Source organism: Myxocyprinus asiaticus, chromosome 25, assembly GCF_019703515.2.
Source record: "Myxocyprinus asiaticus isolate MX2 ecotype Aquarium Trade chromosome 25, UBuf_Myxa_2, whole genome shotgun sequence".
Lineage (NCBI taxonomy): Eukaryota > Metazoa > Chordata > Actinopteri > Cypriniformes > Catostomidae > Myxocyprinus > Myxocyprinus asiaticus.
This window is the reverse complement of record NC_059368.1, coordinates 34,821,927-34,848,871: the sequence shown is the minus strand read 5'-3', so window position 1 is coordinate 34,848,871 and position 26,945 is coordinate 34,821,927. Positions and strand designations below refer to the sequence as shown.

At 42.2% G+C, this 26,945-nt stretch overlaps 1 protein-coding gene and 1 long non-coding RNA gene across 2 annotated transcripts in view; both read right to left on the bottom strand.

Annotated features, from left to right (window-relative positions):
- Positions 1-2,848: 2,848 nt before the first annotated feature.
- LOC127416265 (uncharacterized protein C14orf132-like) overlaps positions 2,849-26,945 on the bottom strand; it is a 53,710-nt gene continuing 29,613 nt past the window's right edge. The window contains exon 2 of the mRNA XM_051655516.1: positions 2,849-3,645. Within this exon, the coding sequence (XP_051511476.1) occupies positions 3,415-3,645 (231 nt within the window). The 3' untranslated portion in view covers positions 2,849-3,414. The remainder of the gene's footprint in view (positions 3,646-26,945) is intronic.
- LOC127416270 (uncharacterized) lies at positions 11,054-13,438 on the bottom strand. The gene is made up of 3 exons (XR_007893083.1): positions 13,341-13,438; positions 12,862-12,958; positions 11,054-11,255 (listed from the first exon to the last, which is right to left on the bottom strand). It is a non-coding gene; the product is annotated as an uncharacterized LOC127416270 (long non-coding RNA).

The following is a 26,945-nucleotide window of genomic DNA, read 5'->3' as shown; positions in this document are numbered from 1 at the left end:
ACATCTTTTATCCTAACATCTTTTAAAATCCCAGCAATTTAGAAATTGTGTAGGTATACATCCAGAATACCTATTGCACGACTATGGAAAAATATGCAAATCACCATAAAATCTCACTGAATGACCTAAAATTGGAAAGAAAGATCTTTTTGGTGTTTTAATGGCTTTATATTATTTCTAAGTACATATTTTTATTTATAACATTTGGAAAGAATAACAATTGCTGTTATCAAGGATATGGCACATGTTCTGGGTCAATTTGACACCATTCACAATTTCAAACATTTAGAAGGATTTTATTTGCAAAACAGATCATCATCAACATCATCATCATCATCAGAACATCAGTAAGGAACACATAACAGTTCTTTATTTACAAAAAAATCTATAAAAAGTAAATTTGAGCATTGTGTCAAGGATTGTTCTATGCTACTGTAAGTGCTATGTATGCGAATATGTATGTGTGAGATAGTAAAAAACAAAGTTACGTAGTCACCAAAATGAGTTTGACAGAATACGAACAGCATAGACAGAATATGAACAGCATATTATTTTTCCTACAGCCAACCAGAAGGTACAGTCCAGCCTTTTGTCTGCACTACTGTGAACATGATGTGCAGAGAGTGTGTGCATGCTCCGTGCAGATGTATTTCTTGCATTTAACACAGGTGTAACTGGTCTTGGAGTCATTTCTGTTGGGACAGACCTGGAACCTGCCACGTTACCTGCCTGCAGTTTGAACCACTGGGGTGTGTGTCTCCATTTGGATGTCCTTCATAACAGTTGCAGCAGATGTTGATGCTCTTGGAAGGCACTGTCTTCTCTCGATATGAGGTTTCACTAGCGCATAACCCAGCTGCTCCAGGAAAATCCTCCTTCGACTCATTTTTCCGCTGTTCCAATCCTTGTTTATTTCGCTCCATAATACAAAGGCACTCACATCAATGATGTTGAAGAAAATGACAAGGGGCCAATGGGCAGTCATGCGTCGGCAGCTGTAGGTGGCTGTGACCTTGTCCAGATTATCAATCCTTCCATTTGTCTCATTGTAGTCCAAGACCATTCATGGTTTTCTGTCTTCTCTGTTGCTCAGGACAGCATCTTTGTGCATGATGCTCATCAGCAGGATATTTTTCCCTTTCTTGGGGCAATAGGAGATGACAGTGGCTCTGCCAGTGAAGGCAAACATTGAAGATGTTACCTTCCTGTTCTTCATCGCAAGAAGCTCAAAGGGAAGCTCTGGCTTATTATTTTTTTCACTGTCCCCAACATGGTAACCTTCCTTTTCAGCAGTTCCTCACCCAGGGCGTATGATGTGAAAAAATTATCACAATTATGACCATTCAGTCCTTCAGCCATGTCTAGTAGCACCCTCATGCCCTGATTTTTTTCAGGTACTTCCCCAGGGGATTTACCAGTCTACACCTGCATATTCCAGGCATAGCTGGAGTGTGTATCACATGCTGCCCATATTTTTATACTGTATTTGGCCAGTTTGCTTGGTATGTATTGTCTGAAGGGACAGCGCCTACTAAATGCAACCAGACATTCATCCCAGTTACGTGGGGGCCTGGATTGTAAAGAAAGGTAATCGCTGGACCCACTTGTCCCAAACATCCCGTATTGCTGCGAGTGTCATGCTCTCATTGACCCTGCCTTGTTTCTCTATCATCAAAGCGTATCAATCAAATCAAATCAAATCACTTTATTGTCACACAGCCATATACACAAGTGCAATGGTGTGTGAAATTCTTGAAACAACGCAGCAGCCATACTCGGCGCCATCTTGAGTCCATCTTGAGCGTATGACACGGGAGAAAACATGGAATGTCTTTAGAGACATGGTGGCTGGAAATATTGCCCTTCCAGTGTCAGCATTCCAAAGGCTTGCTGTTGCTTCTCCTTTTGACCTGTACACTCCTACAAAAATGAGCAACCCAGTGTAGGCTTGCAACTGGGTCACATCCAAGTCTTTCCAACTGTCCCCATACCCGTGCCTCCCCTCTAAGTTTGTCATCTCAAGTATATGCTTTTCGATTGGTGTTACAAAGAGCTCAAATGCTGATTTTATGTCTTGGACATGGCTGACAGTGTATCTGGTGGGGCCTGGAACCATTCTGATGACATTAGCAGCACTAAGTCTACCCTGTCATTCAAGTGGGGAGAGGGACCATAATAACTTTCCATTTTTTGGAATGTAATGTGTCTGCTGGTGGTTGAGAGACAGCAGGAGGGTCAACACTAAGAGTTTCATTCTCATCAGAGGAGGATGCCTAATAATCAGGGTCCTCCTAAACATTATCCTCTGTCTCAGACATATTCTCCTCAATGTCACTTTCACTGTCAAGGAACTGTGACAAAACCTCATTGACATAAAACCTTTGCTTAGAGGTCATTTTCAATTGAGAGAGAGCATAAAGAGAGAACCCAGAGAGCACCAAGAAAAATGGTTTAGAAGGCTGCTGTGCAAGCTTTTATATGTTTTCTCCTCCCCTATGTTGGGTGAACTATCAATGTCCTCACGAGAATTATGTTTTCCCCTCCCCCACAGTGCGGGAAATATCAAAGTTCTCGTGGGAATTATGTTTTTCCCTCCTCCATGTCATGTGAACTATCAGTGGTTCTCGCAATACTACAGTTATGTAAGGTTAGGGCCCTAAAGCAGAGGGAAGTTTTTTGAAGATTGTAAAATTGCATGTTATAGTGACCTCAATATCATCCAAAACAAGCAAAACAAATGTATGTAAAATTTTGATATTTCTTATAGGTTTTATACAGCTAAAACAGCCTGGGGTCAAATTGACCCCAAAGAACACTGACACTACAAAATGTGTACAGGACATTGAAAACATATTATCATGTTAATTTTATTTTTACCCAGTTGTCCCCATTAAATTAAATTAAAAGTCATTAAATAAGAAGCAACAAAAAAATAAAATAAAAAAATAAATAAATAATCATGTCAATCATGTATTTAGAGATGTTAAACATTGAATGGGGTCAAACTGACCCCAAAGATAATAGGAGGGTTAAAGCTTAATTACAGCATCTGTCATTACATACTAAAAGCAAAACCATTTACAAAATATTTGGCAAAAGTCTGGTAGTATTGGTCACTCAGCAAAAATTAAATCAGTATTTCTGATTTTTTCTCTCATTACACTGTCTATCATTAAACAATCTAATTAAAAGTTGTTTTTTTTTTTTATGTGAAAATTGCAAAGAATCAAAAATAATTTCAGGAGCTTCTAGTTACCATTCTGCGTAAAAAAAATAAATAAACATCTAACACCTTATACATTTGTTTTCTTGAAAGACAGCACACTTTGTTAATCTTATGTGGGCCCAGGGGGCCCTATACTTGGGGGACTCAAAGCAGAATGTCTCTAAATCTCAGTTAGTCTGTTCAAGAGGTCAGAACGTGAAGGCATAGACCACGCCCACCACTATGATATTTCCGATGGTGGCGGTGATGGCGATCCACAGCCAGATGGCATCCCGGGACATGGGCTGCTGCTCCTCCTGTTGGTTGTGAGCTGCCAGAGCAGCGGCATGGACACTAGCAGAGGAGTTGAAGAGAGAGTGATCTGCGCTGTAGTCATCATGAGGCGACGAGTCCATGAAAGCTCCTGTCATCACAGGGATCTGATGATGAAGAAGTGGAGAAAAAGGTCAGTTAAGAGCACAAATAGCCACATAACCAAATTATTCAATGTTACTGTATTGGCAACACTGTGATCTCTATCATGATATGGTTTTGTGGACATGAAGCATGTTATATGCAACATAGTTTTATGACAATTAGTACTAATTTGTACGAAATGGCGAAATCGTATGACATCGTATTGACTTTTAGACAAACCAATCACATCCTCGTCTCCTTCTAAACCCTAATATTTCCTTTTTCCATGGTACACAAAATGTATGTTTCAATTAAAATCATGGTAAGGCGTTCAGCTTCATGGTTAGGTTTAGGTATGGAGTTTGGGTTAGGGGTTAAAATTGGGAAAATATCACAAACCTGCTTTCAAAACATCTCCAGTTACACTCACTTACCTGAGATGAAGGAAACATTGCTATGGGGAAATACTGTCCTCGACAACCTAGTTGAAACCCTTGTACAATACTGCCAATCTTTCTGATTGGCAATGGCGTTTGAGCTCTGCCCCCTTGGCATGCATTTGGATGCTTTATGTGTATAAATACAGTATATATACGTACATATATGTATATACTGTATGTGTATATATGAATAACTAGCCCACGTGGGAATACCAGATGGGTATAAATATAATTTGGGGATCTTATAAAGATATTACTTAGTTTAATTTTAACCCTTTCTCAACCACGGTTGGAAAGTAGATTTTATGCTTATAAGGAGTGGCTTGTGACTTTTTAGAGGGGGCCTTATAACCACAGCTTACATATTAGAAACTGTGATAATTACAAGTGACAGCCTACCCATAACAGAGGGTTCCTGGCTTAACTTATTGGATATAAAAAACACTTGAACAGAAATGGAAGTCACATTCAGGTTGTAAAACCTTGCAAACGTATTATGTGAGGACCATCCTGCTGCCAAACATATGGCAGGGATATGCCATTTGTCCATGCCCATGAGGATGCCATGCCTCTAGCTGAATGGGCTTTGACCCCGATATGGCAGTTTACACCTTGCGATTCATATGTGAGGGCGATCGCATCTACAATCCAGTGTGAGAGCCTTTGTTTGGAGATGGACTTGCCTTTTGTGCGACCTCCATAGCAAATAAAGAGCTAATCCAACAGCCAAAAACTTTCAACGTATGTGTATAATGCCCGCACAGGGCATAACAAATGCATAGACCATTTCTCATCTGAATTAAATGGTGGGGGATAGAAGGCTTGCAAACGGACCACCTAAGCCCTGAGGGACGTTGATAAAACCTTAGGCACGTAGCCTTTTCTTGGTTTAATCATGGCTTTTGAAGTTCAGGTCCGAACTCCAGACGTGAGCTGTCAGTTAGCAGCGCCTGCAAGTCACCCACCTATTTAAATGAGGCCAGGGCTAACAGAAGTGTGATCTTTAATTAAAGGATATGCAACTCAACAGTTTCCAGTGGTTCCAGCGGGGAGCTTGTGAGTGCTTTCAGCACTAAATTTAGGTCCCAAGTCGGCACCATAGCTGGACGAGGGGGGGTTCAACTGCCTCGCTCCACTGAGGAATTTTATGATCAGATCATGTCTGCCTATAGAGGAACCCACCTCCGGGGCATGAAACGCAGAGATAGTCACTACTTAGAACTTAAGCACTGATGGGGTAAGACCAGCATCTAACCACTCTTGAAGGAATGTAAGGATTTCAGCTATGGAGTAATTGACTGGGTCTTCGCTATGTGATGAACACTAGTTTGCAAACACCTGCCATTTTAGTACATAGAGACATCTTGTGGACAGGCCTCTAGCCTGTAAAATTGTGTTTAACACAAGTCAATTCTAGCAGGTTTGAAGTGCTCCGTTCATGTGAAGGTTCCACAGCTCTGGCTGGGGATGCCAAATCGTGCCTTGGGCCTGAGAAAGGAGGTCCCTCCTCAGTGGTATTTCCACTGCTCACTTGCTCATGAGGTGCGTACACATGCTCACAGAGTTTAGCTGAACCCCTAAAAAGGAGATTTGTTGGCTGGGGGAAAGTGTACTTTTCGCCCAGTTGACATTCAGGCCCAGGCTTTTCAGATGGCAAAGCAACAAGTCTGTGTGTTCGCTCAGCAGAGTCTCTGATTGGGCTAGTAAAAGCCAATCGTCAAGGTAAATCAATTCATGCACACCGCACATTTTCAATGGGGTGAGTGCCACATCGATACATTTCGTGAACGTGCGGGGAGCCAGAGACAGACCGAAAGGAAGAACTTTAAATTGATATACAGTTCCCTCGAACGCGAATCACAAAAACCACCTGTGATGTGGCACGATTGGTACATGAAAGTACGCGTCCTTCAGGTCTGCTGACACAAACTAGTCCCCTGGACGGATGTGCAATAAGATCTGAGTTAACATCGTCAATGGGCGCTTTGCAAGCGTACAATTCAAGCATCTTAGATCTAGAATTGGTCGAAGCCAGCCCCCCTTCTTTGGATCAAGAAAATAGTGGCTGTAAACACCAGTGTGCGGGTCACAGCTCGGAACAGTCTCTATCGTGTTTTTTTGTGAGGAGATTGTGAATTTCTGCACACAATACCGGCACATCTTGAGGTGGGTCCACAGATTGCAGAACGTGTTGAAGCAAGGTGGTCGGCGTACATACTGAATCGTGTAACCGTGCTCTATAGTGTTCAACACCCAATTTGATATGCCTGTGAGGGCTCGCCATCATAGTGTGATCATAGTGTGTGTGTGAGGAATATGAAGAGGAAAATGCCCTTTATTGAGAATATGTGAACATCCTGTGTTTTTACAATGGGTGCTTTTTTCTTTTTTGCAAGAACATTCTTTATTTGAGCAGTACACACATAAGCAGCATTTAGAACAAAATCCCAATCCTGACGAACTATGGTGGGGAGGAGGGAAGAAACACTTTGTGTCTCGACTAGAGCCTTTTTTGGTTTCGGGCTGAGAAGAATGGCAGGCTCTGGGCTCCTCAATGCTTCTGCTGTCCTGGGGCTTTTTTTGTTTAGCCATGTGGCTCGCGCTGGAATGGCGGGTGCCTTCACTTGGGCCACAGCTTACATGGCTTTACTGCTGGCTCTGCGGCAGCTTTTAGTGGTGCTTGGGCAGCGAAAGTGGTATTCTTTGACGGCCGCTGACTGGAGGTAGAGTGTGAGTGGGTTGAGTGAGAGGCAGCGCTATTTGTTTTCTGCAAAAAAAGCCTCATAGCCTGCTTCTGAGCAGCCATGAATCGCTCAAAGAAGCCCTCTGCGGCATTGCTGAAGAGGCTCTCAGGTGGCACTGGAGTGTCGAGGAGGGTGGCCTTTTCTGCTTCACACATTTCTGTGAGCGTGAGCCATATGTGGTGATCCAGTACTACCAAATTGCCCATCACCTTCCTGATGGCTTGTGCAGTAGCCTTTGTTCTGTAGCATGCAGCGCCAAGTCTGTCGCGGTGTGAAGCTCCTTAAACGCTTCTTTATCGGGGCCCTGCTCATCCATATTTTTGAGGAGTTTGGCTTGGAAAACCTGGAGCACTGCCATGCTGACCCACTGCTGTGTACGCCATTCCAGACAGTGCGGACGTCAGTCGACACGGTTTGGAGGGATGTGTGGGGTGAGATTTCCATCCCATCACAGAGTTCGGGCAGAGTTGGGCTGCAACCATCTCTTCCACAGGGGGAAGCTTCAAGTAACCCTTCTCCTTTGAGGTGAGAACGGCCATCCCTCCGACCTGTGTGTGTGAAGAGTAGGGTGCACACCAGGTTTTTGTGAGCTCTTTATGAACTTCCAGAAAGAATGGAGCGTGTCTTTGGGCCGTCTGCTGACGGTGGCCGGTCTGCAAGAACCATTCATCCAAGCAAGATTTCTCTGGTTTTTCAGGAGGGGACCACTCTAGACCGAGCTCTCTGAACACCTTTGCGAGGAAGCAAAGAAGGTCCTTATCGGTGGCGTGTGCACGCTCCTCACCCTCGGCGGGGGAAGGAGTGGCGACTTCCTCCATGGACCACTCACCTGAGGCTGCGATAGAAATGCCATCATCCCCATAGCAATGTCGAAGTGAACTGAATTGAAAGGCAACCTAAATGTTTCATTTCCTTCCGTAGGCTTTTTACAGTAATGGTTATGTTTAGGGTCTGCGGAAGGTGTTATTATTCAGTTTGGATTTGCATCAAAATATGTTTTGTGTAGCAAGGAAGAAATTAAATACTGGGGTTTACAAAGAGACAAGGGAAGCATATGCGATTGGTTGCATGGGCGCAGCCACAAGTGGGCCAGTGTGGGCCTGGGCCACTTGGCCATAATGTGTGTGTTGTGGTAGACTGACATGTCCATGAGGGTTAATATTCAGGGTTTGAAATTAACAACCACCAACCCACCAAATGCAGGTAAAAATAGGCAGTGGCGGGTAACTCCATCACTCTTACTAGTCACTATAGCAGGTGACGTTTTCAGGGTTTTTCCTACACTGAAATTTCTATGCAATTCGGGTGACTTGGAGCCTCGCTGCCAAAGCAAATTCAATGGTATTTATGCCTATCATTACTTTCAAGCACATCTGTGCTGGGCATATGAAGCGTGCTTTTGTGTGACCGCTGCAGAGCACATCCGCGTGCTCCAGAGATAAGATCGCCAGAGCTCAGACAGCGCAGAACGAAAACTTGCGTGATTTAGTCAGACTTTACTCAATATCGCGGTGGCTGGCGGAGAGCACAAAACTTCTGTGACCCATCTGAATTCTACTGAGAACATTCTAGTATAAATCTCTTGAGAAAGTCAAAACTCTCAAATGGATAGGCAGCCCCTACATTATCAACACCACTGATGGGGTAAAGATGAGACAAATACACATCATAATTCTTAATGATGATGTAAGATGATGTAAAAGGCCTGTGTCCTGCTAAACTATCATTCTTGCTCAAATAAAAAGTCCAAACAAATGCAGTTACAGTATCCAGTTAAGTTTAGTGCTTTTTGTAATGTGGGGGATTTTGGCTAGTGAAAATGCTGGAAATTCCTAGCCACAGTAGCCGGTGAGCCGAAAAGTTAATTTCAAAACCTGTTAATATTGTAGTAACCACGACTGAAGTAGCCATGGCTAATTTTGTGGTTACTATGGTTTTATTAGAAACACCATGGTTAAACTCTGGTTAATGTTGTAAATCTACACTTAAAAAAATAATGTGCTGGATTTGCTTAAAAATATTGTGCATCATTTTTGCATCCCACTTTTTAAGCAAACTCCACTAGGAATTTTAAGCAATGTCACCTAAAAAGCCGTAGCTGGCTATGGCCAAATTAATGAGCTTCCATTCAAAAATGTTTACTTAAAATACTGTGCCATGCCAGTTACTACATTTAACCCTAAGAGTCTTTGTTTACCCAACAATGCATTTAAAGCTAATTTAGCTCAATTGTAAGTGCTATTAGCAGCTTCAAATTCTAGGTTCTGTTCATTTACTTTCAATTAACTTTAAAATAAAATGACCTGAAGAAATAAAAGACAACTGGTGAATGTCAAACCTTTTTATTGTTGTTTACAAATTTACAATCTAACTTAGATATTCATGCTCTACTAGAACCAAAATACTTCTCAAATACAAACATAGTAACAAAATCATGACGATAAACAAAAAAACATAAAAACAAGTGGGCTATGCAATGACTTAAAGAATTTCAGTAAATCTAAATAAACAATTTAAAATAAATTTTAACAGACTGCACACTACAGAAATATATGCAGGTAGGAGAAAACTCTCTGAACTAATACTGTAACAAAAACACCAGAAACAGTTTGTATTTATAAATGAAACTATTCATTCAAAAGATCTTTTCAACTTGGACATTGCCATCATCAAGATGCAACACCATTTACTGTATGACCTCAAAATAGAAAGAAAAAGTGTCAGCTTCTTTGGATAGCTGATGTGAAGGGCATGAAGTAGCCCAAAAAGTCAGTGCACTGACCCAAGTTTTGACAAATGTCCCCAGCTCATTTTCAAGGACAATCAATACATCCAGTGGGATGAAAGGCAACTTTCACTCTTCTTGCTCCAAAGCATTGATGACATTTGCTCCTTTCTGTGCTTGGTAAAGCTCCTCTTCCTAAATGCATAGAAATAATCTTTGTCAAAATGTATATTAACAGTTTCCATTGTATTTATTTGCACAATTAACTATCCTCAAAATCAATAATTACAGAGTAAAAAGAAAAGTGATGCTTAAAAGGATAGTTCACCCAAAAATAAAAATTATCTCATTTACTCACCACCATGCCATTCCAGATGTGTATGACTTTCTTCTGTTGAACACAAACAAAGATTTTTAGAAGAATATCTCAGCTCTGTTGATACATTCAATGCAAGTGAATGGTGGTCAAAAAGCACATTAAGGTGGCATAAAGTAATCCATAAGACTCCAGTGGTTGAATCCATGTCTTCAGAAGTGATATGATAAGTGTGGTTGAGAAACAGATCAATATTTAAGTACTTTTTTTACTATCAATCTCCACTTTCACTTTCATATTTGTCTTCTCTTGTTTTTGGGGATTCACATTCTTTGTGCATTTCACCACCTACTGGGCAGGGAGGAAAATACATATTAAAAATGACTTAAATATTGATCTGTTTCTCACCCACACCTATAATTTCACTTATGAAGACATGGATTAAACCACTGGAGTCGTATTCATATCTTTAATGCTACCTTTATGTGCTTTTGTACTTTCAAAGTTCTGGTCACCATTCACTTGCATTATATGGACCTACAGAGCTGAGATATTTTAAAAAAATATTTGTGTGTTCAGCAGAAGAAAGAAAGTCATACACATCTGGGATGGCATGAGGGTGAGTAAACGATGAGAGAATTTTCATTTGAAGCACACAGCTATTCAACCTGTAACATCTGAGCGGTCTCCCGTCCACCAGAGGGAGCCCTCATCTGAATTCTGAACTGTCACTTACTAGATAGTGAATTGGTGGGTTTTTGTTATAATGTGAGCCAAAATCATCACAATTAAAAGAACCAAAGACTTAAACTACTTCAGTCTGTGTGCACTGAATTTTATTTAATACACGAGTTTCACAATTTGAGTTGAATTACTGAAATAAATGAACTTTTCCACGACATTCTAATTTATTGAGATGCACCTGTAAACTAGTTCAGGTGCAAGTGCCCTTACTGCTTTCTCTCCGGACGGACGCTTGACCACGCCCCTGCTGCCACATATCCCCACCGCCTGACTCAGGCTGGGGAGACATACGGCCTGTCTACCACTCCCACCCCCCATTTCTGGAAAGGAAGTTGGCGACAGTCATCTGCGCTCCCGGTGTCTGGACCACCTTGAACTTAAATGGCTGAAGAGCCAGATACCAACGGGTGATCCACGCATTGGTATCCTTCATGCGGTGGAGCCATTGGAGTGGAGCGTGATCCGAGCAGAGGGTGAAGGCCCGCCCCAACATGTAGTACTGGAGAGTGAGGACCGCCCACTTGATGGCGAGACACTCCTTCTCTACGGTGCTGTACTTAATCTCCCTCAGCGAGAGCTTGCGGCTAATGTACAGCACCGGGCACTCCTCCCCCTCCACCATCTGCAAAAGTACTGCCCCAAGCCCTCTGTCTGAAGCATCCGTCTGCAAGACAAAAGGGAGAGAGAAATTGGGTGAATGTAAAAGCGGCCCGCCGCAAAGTGCGGCTTTAACCTGCATGAACACTGGTTGACACTGCTCCGTCCACTGGACCGGGTCTGGAGCTCCATTTTTAGTGAGATCAGTCAGCGGGCTGGTGACATTTGAATAATTAGGCACAAATATCCTATAATAGCCAGCCAGCCCCAGGAACTGTCTCGCCCCCTTTTTGGTCTTGGGCCTCGGACAGGTCGCAATCACCGTAGTCTTGTCAATTTGGGGACGCACTTGCCTGTGGCCCAAGTGGAACCCCAGATACCGTATCTCCACCCGCCCAATCGCACACTTCTTGGGGTTTGCTGTGAGTCCCGCTCATCTCAGCGATCTCAGAACCGCCCTCAGATGCTGCATGTGCCGCTGCCAATCATTGATGTAAATGATGATGGCAAAAGCCGAATGCGGTCTGAGGATTCGGTCCATGAGACGCTGAAATGTAGCCGGGGCTCCAAACAAACCGAACGGAAGCGTCACAAATTGGTGTAATCCAAATGGCATGGAGAAGGCTGTTTTTTCATGGGAAATTGGTATCAAGGGGATCTGCCAATAACCCTTTGTCAAATACAGTGTCGAATAAAATCAAGCATTGCCCAACCGATCGAGCAACTCAACAACGCGAGGCATTGGGTATGCGTCAAATTTAGACACCGCATTGACTTTTCTATAATCCACACAGAACCGTACAGACCCGTCGCTCTTAGGAACTAGAACAACTGGGCTGGGCTAGTCACTGTGGGATTCCTCTATTACCCCCATATAAAGCATTGCATCCAATTCTTCCCAGACAATTTTCTTTTTGTGCTCGGGCAATCGGTAGGGATGGCTACGTACCACCACCCTCGGCTCTGTCTCGATGTGGTGCTGTATGAGGTTCGTACGACCCGGTAGAGGGGAAAACGTCCACAAACTCCTTTTGCAACTCGGCAACATCTGCGAGTTGATACGGTGAGAGGTGGTCTCCGCAAGTGAACGGGGGGAAATGATTGTCTTTTGTATTCACCTCTGGCCCGAGCTCCGCCCTCTCTGGGACTACCATAGCCAACGTCACAGGGACCACCTCCCTCCACAATTTGAGGTGATATATTTGACATGCGCCCCCCTATCAGTTCGCTTTACCTCATAATCGAGATCCACCACTCATCGTGTGACCTCAAAGGGTCCTTGCCACTTGGCGAGTAATTTGGAGCTCGATGTTGGAAGTAATACGAGTACTTATCTCCTGGTGCAAATTCCCGCAGCCGAGTTCCCATCATACAGTCGGCTCTGTCGTTCTTGAGCTTGGAGCAAATTCTCCTGTGTTAGTTGCCCCAGAGTGTGGAGTTTTGCTCTAAGGGCAAGCGCCCTTACCGCTTTCTCTCTCTCCGGACGGACTTGACCACGCCCCCGCTGCCACAATATCATTTTTGGGTGAACTACTAAAATCATTTGATTAAGCTGAAAAGTGAAGATAAACCAACACTCAGCTAATGTAAGCTGGTTTCCCTTTAAGACGAAGGGGTTCAATGAGACATTTGCATTGAAACATGTAGAAAAGCGATTTACTTGTTGGAGTTACCTGTTGCCTGCTTAGTTTCTGCAGCGTGAGTGACGCCTGAGCAGCAGTTGAAGATTAACTGTCTCTCTGGTGAAAAATCCGTGAGAATTCTTCACCACTGCCCGACAATGAGAAAGCATAGTATTTTCCCATGAGAAAAGTATGGTGTAAGCACCACATACAGAATATGAATTATTGTCATGGACAACCTGTGAACAACAGTGAAACTCATTACAGAGACTGAAATTTATGCTTCACATGATATTGATATATGTATTTATTCATGTCGTCTCAAACACTAACTGAGGCACAATTTAAAAGCATAACCTGAACGCTCGGACGGTTCATAAAGCATGCTAACATTTAGCATTAAAACTGTAGATGCAATTGATGAAACTGAATATAAACCAACACTCAGAAAATGTTAGCTGATTTCAAGATGTACAATTTGAAGATTACATTAAACATTTTAAATTGTTGTAGAAATGCAATTAACTTACTGGAAGTACATGTTTGCTGAGTTTCTGCGATGCGAGTGAGGAGCTGAAGGCCCTGAGTAGCAGTTAAAGATGAAAAGTATCTGCCTGGTGAATAAATGCATGGGCTCCTTTGTGTTTGATAGACTGTGAAAATGTACACATCTAATTAGCCTCATGCAGACAAACGTTTAATATATTGTAGATTTGCAAACTAAACATAACGTAAGTTAACATAACTTCTTTAAGCAAATAGAAACTTGAATACACAGAAAACTGATAACAAAAAAGTAAAAGAAAAAAGAAAAAAAGAAAACTGTACTGATTTCACACTGTTTAAAGTAATTTACCTTTGAACGTTTTGCCAAAAACTTTGTGTTGTCCACCACGAGCTCTCCTCATCCAAAATGGCAGCCAGCCCCAAATATGCTTGCTTAAAATCCGATCAAATTCTGCATCATGTGGTTTCCCAAGGAATCTTAAAAAATTAGGCTGGGTTTACTAAACTTCAGCTTATTGTCACTTCACTCAAAATAATTAGCAACGTTTCTTTATTATTATGAGTACAGCATAATCTCAATATCTTGTGTCACACATATAGCATATAATTAAGGAAAGTTGACAGCATTATGTTTTCAGTAAAATCTGTTTATTTTAATGAGCAATATTTGTTGAAGCAAGGAATAATTTTTTTAAGTGTATGGTTAAATTTAGTAAGGGATTGTCATCTTAATTAAGTATAGTCTATCACAGGTGATATTATTGAATTCTGCAATCAGAAATGCTTGAATGTAGTTTAACTATTTAAGTAGCTTGTGAGTAACTTGTAGTTTAGGATGCTACAGTCTCAAAGTAGCTTCCCCAACACTGTTTACAGACTTGCTTAGTTCTTGTAGCTTAATTTATAGAGCATAGTGCTACCAACACCAAGATTATGGGTTCGATTCCCAGCAAATATACATACTGGTAAAATGTATACCATGAATGCACTGTACAGTAAGTCACTTTATAAAAACCCATCTGCCAATACTCTGTTTAAGAAGCAGGGTTTAGATTATGCCATTTATCACTTTCTAATTATTTATTTATTTAGGCAAAAGTTAAAAGTAACTAAAACTAATTTTAAGATCTTGCTATGTCTACACAATACTAATGCTTTATAAATTGTTACTCTCCAAAATAAATACTGATGAATATCAAGATTAACAAGGAGATGGAAATAAACATCCATTACATGCTTTCATCCCTGTGCATAAAAGTGGAACCAAATAAAGTCCACACTTAGAATCTGATGATGCTGTTCTCTAAAACAATGATAACGAAAAGAAATGGGTTTCTTCATTTTTGTGAAGAAATTTTAATTCTTACAAAACAATTGCACTTGAAAATGTTTATATTATAGTCTGCCAACAAGCCAAATTTGACCATTCACTGAAAGTACTTCACTGCACACTTCACAGTAGAAAACTGTCTAATTGCCTGCAGTCCCAAAATTGGACCTTTTCAGGGATTGACAAATCAAAGCTGTAATTTGCACAACCTTCACAAAAAGTATGTGCGTAAGACATGTTGCGTGTTCAGAATTAGAGAGAGAATGTGAACAACACTGTTGACTTTTCCCAGAGATGTGTCTGTGCTGTTTCAGGGCTGATCAAAACCAGCATGAGGCAGTAAAGCATCTGACAGCCTCCACTGAGCTTTGACAAAAAGAACCTCAGCACCAAAGTAAAAATATCACAAAGAACCCAGAGACAGCCTCTTCTCTCTCTGCTCTCTATTCAGCCTGACATACACACCTGTGCTGTGATTTGGGGTGGAAAACCTTTCAAACAAGTGCACACACTTACAGATATACACATATACACACACAAATCCTTGTTCTGCTTCACTATGGCAACTGGTGACAGAAATGAACAAGTTGTGATGGGGGAAGGGGTGCTGTGAATGAAGAAAGATGACAAATTTAACTGCATGAGCGGCTACCAGTGAACCATCATGAGTTTATAAACAATATCAAAGACAGCAAATCAGAACGCAGCACTCATAATCATCCATCTCTCATTATAATTGTTTATAATGTGTCATTTCACTCATGACTGAGTCCTTATAAATCACTAATAGGGTTCAAAAACATATTCAAAGCATTTTCTGGAGGCACAAACTGCTTTTGCAAAAAAAGAAAAAAAAAAAAAAAAGAAAAGAAAAAACAACACATGTTGACCTTTTGTGACAATGTGCCCCAATAATGGGGCATTCCCCCATCACCCCCACATGAAAAAAAAAAAAAAATGGAAAAAAAGGTGACATACCAAAATTACACAAAGAATTGTCTAAATGTATGACATTTAAAACACCTGTGACAACCTGCCCCACTAAAATGTCACAACTTGCCCCAACCTGACATTAATGAAAACAACCCTTGCCTTTATAACATAGTTCAAACTTTCATTTATAATTACCCTTTATAATACTGTATAGTTGGCCCTTCCCTCAATGTATGTCAGTGTGGTTAGTTTCTGTTCGTTTGTTTACCCAAGAACTATAGCACAAATATTATGACATTTAAATTTTAGTTTACAGGGAAGATAGAGGGTTCTGAACTAGGTGTTTGAAATAAATATACTAAGATATTGTAACAACTTCCCCGTACGGCAATGGATTTGGTCTCCCCAATCTATTATATTGTTTTATAATTTGAAGACTTGCTTGAAAGTTTTTTTTTTTTTTTTTTTAATAAATGAAACTTGGTTTGATATTTTGTTTATAATGCAGAAACATTCATAAATTTTTAAGTGTGGCTTAATTGTCCAAATACTTTTTTTGGGGGGGGCACTGTATATTTAAATTGAATGAACAATTAATAATTTAGTATGTCAGGCTGCTGTGCACTTTGTCAGTTTTACCAATTGCATTTTTTTAAAACACATTGCTAAAGGTAACAACACTGTAGGACTGTTAAATTGTGGTCCAGCAACCAGACTTATATTCAGATCGGGGGACCAGAGTGAAGTGGAAGAATGAAAGGCTTTTCATTTTTTGTATTATTATTTTTCCCCCATTATTTTAAAATTTTTTCTTGGTTTCAACAGAATTTTCTAGAGTTTTCGTCAGATTCAGAACTTATTTGACCCAACCAAATGCTACTCACACTACCAGATAGGCACTCCAGAATGCCTAACAAAAATTAGAGCATAAAGAGATAATGAACAATAATAAAAAACTTTAGTTTGCCAAGCTAAAAGCGATTTAAAGCAGGTGGTCAAGCTACTCTTTTGATAAAGTAGTTACCTACACTACAAGATACTGTATAAGTTGCTAACTACATTGAAACTAATTAAGGGGCAATAAAATGTATAAATATATAACTATTTATGATATGATTTATAAATTACTTTTTTATCTGTCACAAAAAAAATAAATAAATAAATGATTGGGCTTTTAAATAAATGACCTCAATTAGGGTGACAGCATTAAACTTATGTAGTTCAATTTCCACTAAATACAACAACAACAAAACTTTTTAGAGCTAATTTCAGATGTTTTGTACATACGACTCAAATGTGCGATTGGCTTATTATGTATTCTGTGTAAGACAGAGCCAACTGAGCAGCAATCGATACTGAATTATACCTGCTGCATATCACTGGCAGAACAACTCCATCAATCGATAAGCAGAAAAACCTCTTTTTTTATTATTATTTATTCATTTTTATTAAAAACACACTCATACACATAAATATTATCGATGGGATTGGACTGGATGTCAGAAAATTTAAAATATATTTTTTACTATTCCTGCTGTAAGAAAGTTGTTCAAAAAGTAACATCCAGAAGAAAAGGACATTTTCAACTGAGAGTAAAAAAGTATTTTATTTCTCAATTGTTTCTCCTAGACACTAATGCGATTAAATACAGACCAAATTGTGACCAAATTGTCTCCTGCTTCTCAGATGTTTATCCTAAAACGTCTCCCCTGTCAGAAAGAGTTTCAGAAGTGATTTCAACAATGACTTACAGTGTGCTTAGGTTTGCCAAAATACCAAATTCTGCCATAAAAATAAATAAATAAATAAATAAATAAAATCAGACATTTCAATATGAACTCAAACGTTTCTAATAAAATTCTTCCATGGCCAAGTTATCTGAGGTATGCTTTTCATATTTATTTTATAGCTCAATACTCTCATTTATACAAAAAAATAAATCTTGAGAAGTTATACGAATTTGTACGAGATGGCTAATTCGTATGAAATCGTACGAGTTTGAAAAAAAAAATCTTATTTATGTCTATTTTTTATTTCTCCTAATGCATTTTAGCATCTGAAGTCAACTGGAAACTTAAATGAAACATTCAACTTCATTAAGTCTCATGAGCTTTGGGAGAGAAACCTCCAATAAAATGTTTCTTTGCTATATGACCACTGAACATATCAACGTGATTAAGAGCTAAATGTTCATATTCACATTCTGTAATACTTATAAGCACTGGTTAATACAAATTCTAAATCAAACAGAGCACTTTACTGTCACATGAATCATTCCAATTATTGTATTTTTCCTCTATGAAATCATTCACATTCAAAAGTTCAAAATATTATTATAACCTCTTTCTTCTCTAACCTATTTCATCTTTTAATGACAGTCGCCGATGGATTTTACATCTTGAAAAAATCTGACCGAAATGTGCTGGGAAAGATACGGTATGAACACCAATCTCTAATTCGTAGAGAAGAAGGCTGTCATAAAATGCAACTGTCACATGAATTCAGGATCTTTTCATTGCAGGGACAGTGGCTGAAATGAGTTGCCTGGAGCCTAATAACATTTAGAGAGCTGCATTAACTCTTAATGATTTCCATGCTTTCTACTGCCTATGTTTTGAGCTAAAAAATGAAGAATTCAATGGATAACTGCTAAGAGCCCAAAGGCTCTCGCTACAAAAAAGGGACTATAGACTATCAAAGCAAAATGTGAGCACAAAGAGATAATGAACACATACACATGCTTACATATTTACACAGTTTATTTATAGATCGATTTTGCATGCAATCTACCTACTTGCACAGCACAAACACACTCATATCACAAAACCCTCCTCTGTTGGTAAACTATTTAGGAACTGTAGTTTTCCAAGCTACAAGCTACACATAATTCTCAGAAGGTAAACTACAGTCAAGCTACCCTTTTGAAAAATTAGTTAGCTACAAGCTAGTAGACAACAAGCTACTCTATAAGTAGCTATCTACATTTAATCATGTTAGGTGCATTGGACAATATCTTTTTAAATATTTAACTATTTGATGATATAATTTAAGTAAATCCAGTGTTTCCCCTATATGCATTATTATATCCTATATGCTGAATTATGAGCGCTGCTATTATCTACTGACATTTCACATGGTTCATTAATATCCATAACGCAGTCAGTCAAATGGGACACCTGTATGAAGCGATAGGGACCCCACCATATACATGCACATATTCACAGTGACATCATCGTATAGTGGCCCATCAAAGGCTGTTCGCGAGTGTGTACACACGATACCTCTTCTTTTTTTTTCTTTTTTTTATCCCCTTTTCTCCCCAATTTGGAATGCCCAATTCCCACTACTTATTAGGTCCTCATGGTGGCGTGGTTACTCACCTGAATCTGGGAGGTGGAGGACAAGTCTCAGTTGCCTATGCTTCTGAGACAGTCAATCCGCACATCTTATCACGTGGCTCGTTGTGCATGACACCGCGGAGACTCCCAGCATGTGGAGGCTCATGCTGCTCTCCGTGATCCATGCACAACTTACCATGCGCCCCACTGAGAGCTAGAACCACTTATCGTGACCACGAGGAGGTTACCCCATGTGACTCTACCCTCCCTAGCAACCGGGCCAATTTGGTTGCTTAGTAGACCTGGCTGGAGTCACTCAGCACACCCTGGATTCAAACTCACGACTCCAGGGTTGGTAGTCAGAGTCAATACTCACTGAGCTACCCAGGCCCCCATGATACCTCTGACTTTTACTCTGATAACTTCTTTGGCAAAGGTAGTAGAAATACAGGGCTCCAGACTAAATGGGCACATCTTGCAATACGTTTTTTTTAAGAGGTCACACCAGTGTGACTACAGAGTTTGCCAAAAGCACACCATTATAAACAACACTGACCAGAAAACATAAATTATAAGGCTGTACATTCCACACTACCATCACCATCCTAAAAAAACTGTACCTTGGATTTACTATAGTAACACTTACTGTGTTAACAATGGTATTTTGGCAGATGTGCAATGTGTTATATCATACTAAATATTTGTATAATATTTATATAGTCCTATTAAATAATTAATTTCTGTTACAATTATGTCAGTTTCAAAAAGTTTCTGTTTTGTTTTTATAGCTTCTAAATGTATAGTTTCTGTCATTTTATAACAAAAATGCCATAGTTTTACTGAAGTTACTTACTATCATAGCAAAGAGCTATGCTTGGTTTTACCAGTGACTGCCTGCGATCTAGTTACAAATATCACTTAAAACTATGGACACTAATGGAGGAACTATACTTTTCATAATTATTATGGACCAAGTTATTAGTTTCTATTCAGTGTAAAATCTGTTCTAGAATCTGCTCTTTGATAGTAGGAAAAAGTAGTTGGCTTTGTTTGCCTTCAGAAATTCAAAGAGATGACTGTACTTAATCAGTAGGATCGCACGCAGATTTCAATTTAGCCCTATATAAATTAGATAGGCCTGTATGAATATATATATATATATATATATATATATATATATATATATATATATAGATAAAAACTTTTTTACAGATGTTACTGTTGCATCAAGTCGAAATCAATGCTATACTATCTAATGTGCATTTCAGCGCAAAATAATATAAAATATATAATAATGTCACTATTTTTTTTTTTTTTTTATTAAGGACACCTGTGGTGACATGTATGTTCTGTTAGATAGGTTTATATTTTCTATTGGTGTTTATGTTTAATAAAAATAGTGGTAGTGATTTTCTGAGTGCTTCAAGTGTCAAAAGCTCCCAGTAAATAATAAACACACTCATGACAAGGCAAACATGAATAACCCATCTATAATGATTCTACGGTCATTTTAAGCTATTATTCCACCGACGTGCGTAAATATGGGTCCGGCCTTGCAGGCTAGTGGACGCGCGCACAGCAGCACTGTTGCTGGAAAAAATCCTAGGGGAAACACTGGAATCGGAGCTGTATTTATCTGAATCTCCATTAGGGTGAATGCATAAAATTTAAAGAGATAAACTACACTAAATAAAAAATAAAAATAATAAAAAAAGTTCACTCTAATTTATATAACCAAGTCAAAAACATATTGATAAACAGCAGCATTTGACTAGATAAGTAAACTTTAATGTTGTCTTGCCTTGTCTAAAAATTGCTTTAAAAGTTTGAGGTCTGATGGTTATAGCCAGCTAGCAAGCTAGATAGACATTCGGACAGACCATCAGATAGATAGTCAAACAGACTGTGATATGAGTATTGCTTTACGGTTGCTAGGGTGTTCCATCTGGTTGCTAGCGTGCTAGGGAATGTCAAACAAACTCTCACGGAGAAATCGTACGGATTCATATGAGTTGGCTAAATCGTGTGAAATCGTTAAGTTGGGTTTTACTACAGCCAAACAGGTGAGTCTCCCTCGTCTCCTTCAAAAACACGGCTTTCTTCCGACATACTCTTTCCATATCAAATCATGTTTTGGGACTCTAGATATGGGGTTTGGGTAAGGGCATAACATTAAGAAGCATGTACACAATGTCTGAAATGCAGAAATTTCACTTCTGCATTACATATTTGCACGTCTACAAATCGTACTAATTCATAAGAACAAACTCGTACGATTTCATACGAATTAGCCATCTCATACGAATTCGTATAACTTCTCATGAGATTGGGTTGGAATGTCAGTTAAAAAAAAAAGAGTATGACTGATGGAGTGTTGGATGGATAGAGTGCGACTAATAGTTACAGATGGATAAACTCATTTGGACATTCAGTCAATGTAAGTCTATTGGTGATTTGATCATCCGCTGTGCAAAAACCGTAATTCCAATCAGTTAGAAAAGTCATAGCAACCCGAGTCAGAACAGTCTGTAGGTTTGTGCCAAGTTTGGTGATGTAGCTTGACAGCTCTAGGAGGACTTGGTTTAGGCATTTTATAACACCCTAAAATCTGTAGAATAACAGTATGTTGGCTTTGTCAAGCCAAAATAACTAAATATTTCGCTATAAAAAAGGAGACTTAAAATGTGCAGGGAATTGATTTAGTTAGTTACTTCCCAATACTCCTGCTCTGATATTATGAATCTCTATTAAGTTTCCTCTACCATGAACATTTTCATCCGGTATGGTTAGTTATAGAACATCAATCACACAGTTTTTGTAGGAGGAGAAGAATATTTGTTATCTATAACTGGATAGCATAACCATTTCAATTTCCTGCAATTTCCTCCGTTTTTGAGGAATTTTGGATATGACAACCAACCCATATACACCTCTCTACTGACTGAGCTTTATTACTGAGAATGGATTGTTGGCAGTATGATGAAGCCTCATTTCTCTCCACCATCCAGACGTGTGTTATCTCTGTGCTGAAGACAAAGCGCTCCCTGTACAGCACAGCTCAAAGCTATTTTTCACCTTCTCTCCATTCAAATCTCACAATTCTGAGGCAAAATCCTCTTTTCTGTTCACAATCACAGCCCTTTGTACTTGTTTCAAGTCTTAGAAAACTTCCTCTAGCAACTTCTTTATGAATGGTTCATTATTGGTTAAGGTGAAGTCAGGGGTCTCCTGGCACATTGGCCTTAAGGGCACCAAAAAATCAAAAGAAAGGGAAAGAGAATAGTGCTAGCTCACCTGCAGGGTTTGAGAAAAAAATTGACCTTATAAATCTCAGGAGCCAAAGCGCAAGGAAAAGACATTGCCAGATTTTTTATTTCTGTGTGTCCTGGTTTTACATGCACTCAAAGAGGTAATATATATTCTGCAGTGCTTTTGGCTGCCAGTCTCCATCTAGTTCAATTCCAAATGGCACCTGTTCAACTTCTGGCAGTTTAAGATTTGATTAAGAGCGATAATCCATCACAACCAGTGACTGATTGCGAGAGTGATTTACTGCTGCAGATATGCATTCAAACTTTAAATGAAAGTTTTGAATGATGAAGCACCTTGATGGATGAATCATAAAAGGATGATTCAATTTAGCTCATGATCAGAAGGGTGGAATATCTTCCACCAAAAGTCATTGCAATGCAAGTCAATGACCAAAGTCATCTGCAGTGCAGGCAACTCATCTCCTTTCAATTAAACTTAAAATATTGCATACACAATCCCTGACTTAAAGTTACTAGTTACAGGTGTTTATGAAACTGCTAGTTAAAAGTTTGGAAACACTTACTCATTCTTTAATATCATTATTTTATACATTTTAGTATAATAGTAAAGTCATCAAAAAACTATAAAATAACATAAATGGAAGTATGGGAACTGGAAAGCCACTTCCCATACACTGTGACCATTCTCTCAACCAACTTTATGGGTTGCTTTTAAAACATTATCATAAGATTCCCTGTTTATGCTGGACACTTGATAGCATCCTGGTTACTTGCGTAACCTCCGTTCCCTGATGGAGGGAATGAGACGTTATGTCGATGTAGTGACACTAGGGGTCACTCTTGGGAGCCTGAAACACCTCTGGTCTTTGAAAAAAGGCCAATTGAAATTGGTGAGTGGTATTTGCATACCACTCCCCCGAACATACGGGTATAAAAGGAGCTGGTATGCAACAACTCATTCAGGTTTTGTGCTGAGGAGCCAAGACAAGGTCCCGGCCATTTCAGCGGGTAGTCCAGCATTGTGGCAGGAGGGACATGAAATTTGTTAACCGGCTGGGGCCACCATGTCTACGTCGGGGGGGGGGGTATTTTGAGTGGAAATACGTCACATGGTCTTGCCGAGCTTTGTCAGAAGTATGTCATGTGGAGAAGTCCCATGGTAGGTCTTCTACCCTACGGGGGAGGAGTTTCTACAAACATGGTGACTGGGGCAGAGGGGTCTCTGCCCAAGGAAGACACAGCTTACCCACAGGGAAATGAATTAGCGGAAGATATACATCGCATGGGGTTACCTATGGGAAACCAACACATGCGGAGCACCTACCCCAGTACAGGGCTTAGTTAGCACATGTACTGAGCCGGCAGCGAGTTTCTCTGCAAACTTGTCTGCCACAGGGCTCGGAGGAAGTCATCCAGGGAACACAGTTTGTGAACACTACTGGGCAGAACTCCAGGCATGATTCGCTGACAGAGAACGCTTGCAGATCTCCTACCTTCTTGATGGAAGTGAGAGCAGTCAGGAGGGCAGTCTTCAAAGAGAGTGCCTTAAGCTCAGCTGACTGCAGGGGCTCAAAGGGGGCTCCCTGTAGACCCTGAAGAACTACAGAGAGGTCCCATAAGGGAATGAGGTGCGGTCTGAAGGGATTCAACCTCCTGGCACCTCTCAGGAACCTGATGATCAGGTTGTGCTTCCCTAAGGACTTACCGTCCACTGTGTCGTGGTGTGCTGCTATAGCGGCTACATACATCTTCAAGGTGGAGGGGGACAGCTGCCCTTCCAACCTCTCCTGCAGGAAGGAAAGCACCGATCTGACTGCGCATCTCTGGGGGTCTTCGCGTCGGGAAGAACACCACTTAGCAAACAGATGGCACTTCAAGGCATACAGGTGCCTCGTAGAGGGGGCCCTAGCCTGAGTGATCATGTCTACCACCATGGGTGGTATGCCAATTAAGTCTTCCACGTCCCATCCAGGGGCCAGACATGGAGATTCCAGAGGTCTGGTCGTGGGTGCCTGGTGGTGCCCCGCCCCTGAGAAAGAAGGTCCTTCCGCAGGGGAATTCACCGGGGGGGCTGTCGCGAGGAGCGTGAGGTCCGAGAACCACATCTGGGTGGGCCACCTGCTCCTCGTCCTCCCTGATCTTGCACAGGGTTTGTGCAAGTAGGCTCACTGGGGGAAATGCATATTTGTGTATTCCAGGGGGCCAGCTGTGTGCCAGCGCATCTATACCGAGAGGTGCCTCGGTCAGGGCGTACCAGAGCGGGCAGTGGGAGGATTCTTTGGCAACGAGCAGTCTACCTGTGCCTGCCTGAATCGACTCCAAATCAGCTGGATCCCCTGAGGGTGGAGTCTCCACTCTCCCCTGAGGGTAACCTGTCATGACAGCGCGTCCACTGCACTGTTGAGGTCGCCCGGGATGTGAGTGGCTCGCAGCGACTTGAGGTGCTGACTCCAGAGGAGGAGACGGCGGGCAAGTTGTGACATACAACGGGAGTGTAAACCACCTTGACGGTTGATGTATGCCATCGTTGCCGTGTTGTCTGTCCGAACTAACACATGCTTGCCCTGGATCAACAGCTGAAACCTCTGCAGGGCGAGCAGAACTGCCAACAACTCAAGGCAGTTGATGTGCTAACGCAGCCGCGGGCCCATCCAGGAGCCAGCGGCTGCGTGACCATTGCATACAGCGCCCCAGCCCGTTTTGGAGGCGTCTGTCGTAACCACGACATGCCTGGAGACCTGCTCTAGGGGAACGCCTGCCCATAGAAATGTGAGGTCGATCCAAGGGCTGAAGAGGCAGTGACAGACCGGCATGATGGCCACGCGATGTGTCCTGCGACGCCATGCCCATCTCGGGACTCGAGTCTGGAGCCAGTGCTAAAGTGGTCTCATATGCATCAACCTGAGCGGATTAGCCAATCATTGAGATAGTTGAGGATGTGAATGCCCACTTCCCTTAATGGGACAAGGGCTGCCTCCGCGATCTTCATGAAGACACGAGGGGACAAGGACAGGCCAAAAGGGAGGACCTTGTACTGATATGCCTGACCCTTGAATGCAAGCCGCAGGAAGGGTCTGTGTCGAGGTAGAATCTCAGACGTGGAAGTACGCGTCCTTCAGGTCTACCGCTGCGAACCAATCTTGATGCCGGATGCTCGCTAGAATGCGTTTTTGCATCAGCATCTTGAACAGGAGTCTGTGCAAAGCCCGGTTCAGTACTCGCAGGTCCAAGATTGGCTGCAACCCACCGCCTTTCTTTGGTACAATGAAATAGGGGCTGGAGAACCGCTTCTTCATCTCGGCCAGAGGGACAGGCTCTATCGCACCCTTCCGTAGGAGGGTAGCGATTTCCACGCGCAAGGTAGCGGCGTTCTCGCCCTTCACCGAGGTGAAGAGGACGCCGCTGAACCTGGGCGGTCCCCTGGCAAACTGAATCGCGTAGCCGTGTCGGATGATCCGGACCAGCCATCGCGATGGGTTGGAAAGTGCAAGCCACGCATCCAAGCTCCGGGCGAGGGGGACCAAGGGGACAATCTCGTCGGACGTACAGGCGGGTGGGGACTCGTGGTGGGGCGGAGCCTGAGGTGCCACGTCGTGTCGTGGCCGTGCTGAGTTCAGGGACATCGAAGCACTTACCTGGCTCCTTGTGACCACCCCCGGAACAGCCTGGGACGGGGGAGGAAGAGGCCTGTCCTCGTGACCCGTTGAGACCGTCACATCGGGGGCAGATTTGAGCCACAGCTGGGCACGCAGGGGCGGGGAGACCGCCGCTAGAGCCCCAAACTCTTTTGCCGAACTCTTGGGTACCACAGCCACTTCGGCATGCGGCGAAATTATATTAAAAGGTAACAAAAGATTCTCCTCCTGGCCCTCCACTGGGGGATGGAGTGGTCTGCTTACCAGATCCAGAGCAGCGGGTTTCGTCATCCCTGGGTCGGCCGTCTCAGGGGCCTTTCTCGGGTTCTTGGCAGCCGGCCGTGAGATGGGTGGCGTCTGCTTCCTGCGGTGGGCTCCACGCCGGGGCCGGGCCGCAGGGGCGGGCTGCGGCGGAGCTGGTGCAGTCACCGCAGGGGGACGGCCTTGGGGTGCGGGATCTTGAGCCGGGGCAGGATGTGCTGGATTGCCTCCGTCTGCTGCTTCACCACCGAGAACTGCTGGGCAAAGTCCTCGATGGTGTCGCCGAACAGGCCAACCTGGGAAATGGGGGCGCCAAGGAAACGCCTTGTCGGCCTCTCCCATCTTGACCAGATTGAGCCAAAGGTGGCGCTCCTGGACCACCAAGGTGGACATCGCCCGCCCGAGAGACCGTGCCATGACCTTCGTCGCCCGGAGAGCGAGGTCGGTCACCGAGCGCAGCTCCTGCATCAATCCCAGTGCGGAACTACCCTCATGCAGTTCCTTTAGCTCCTTGGCTTGGTGAACTTGCAGGAGAGCCATGGTGTGCACGGTGGAGGCGGCTTTGGCCGTCAGGGACATCATAAACCTACAGGCCTTGGAAGGGAGCTTTGGGTGCCCACGTCAGGTGGCAGCACTCTGCGGGCATAGGTGCACCGTGAGCGCCTTATCCACCAGGGGTTCGCCGAATAGTCCTTGGCTGCCCCACTATCAAGAGTAAAAGGTGCCTCCCACGACCTTGTCAGCTCCTTGTGCACTTCTGGGAAGAAAGGAACTGGGGTGGGGCGTGGCTGTGAGCGGCGCCGCGAGCCCAGGAACCAATCATCGAGCCGCGAGGGTTCAGGGAAGAGCGGAGGGATCC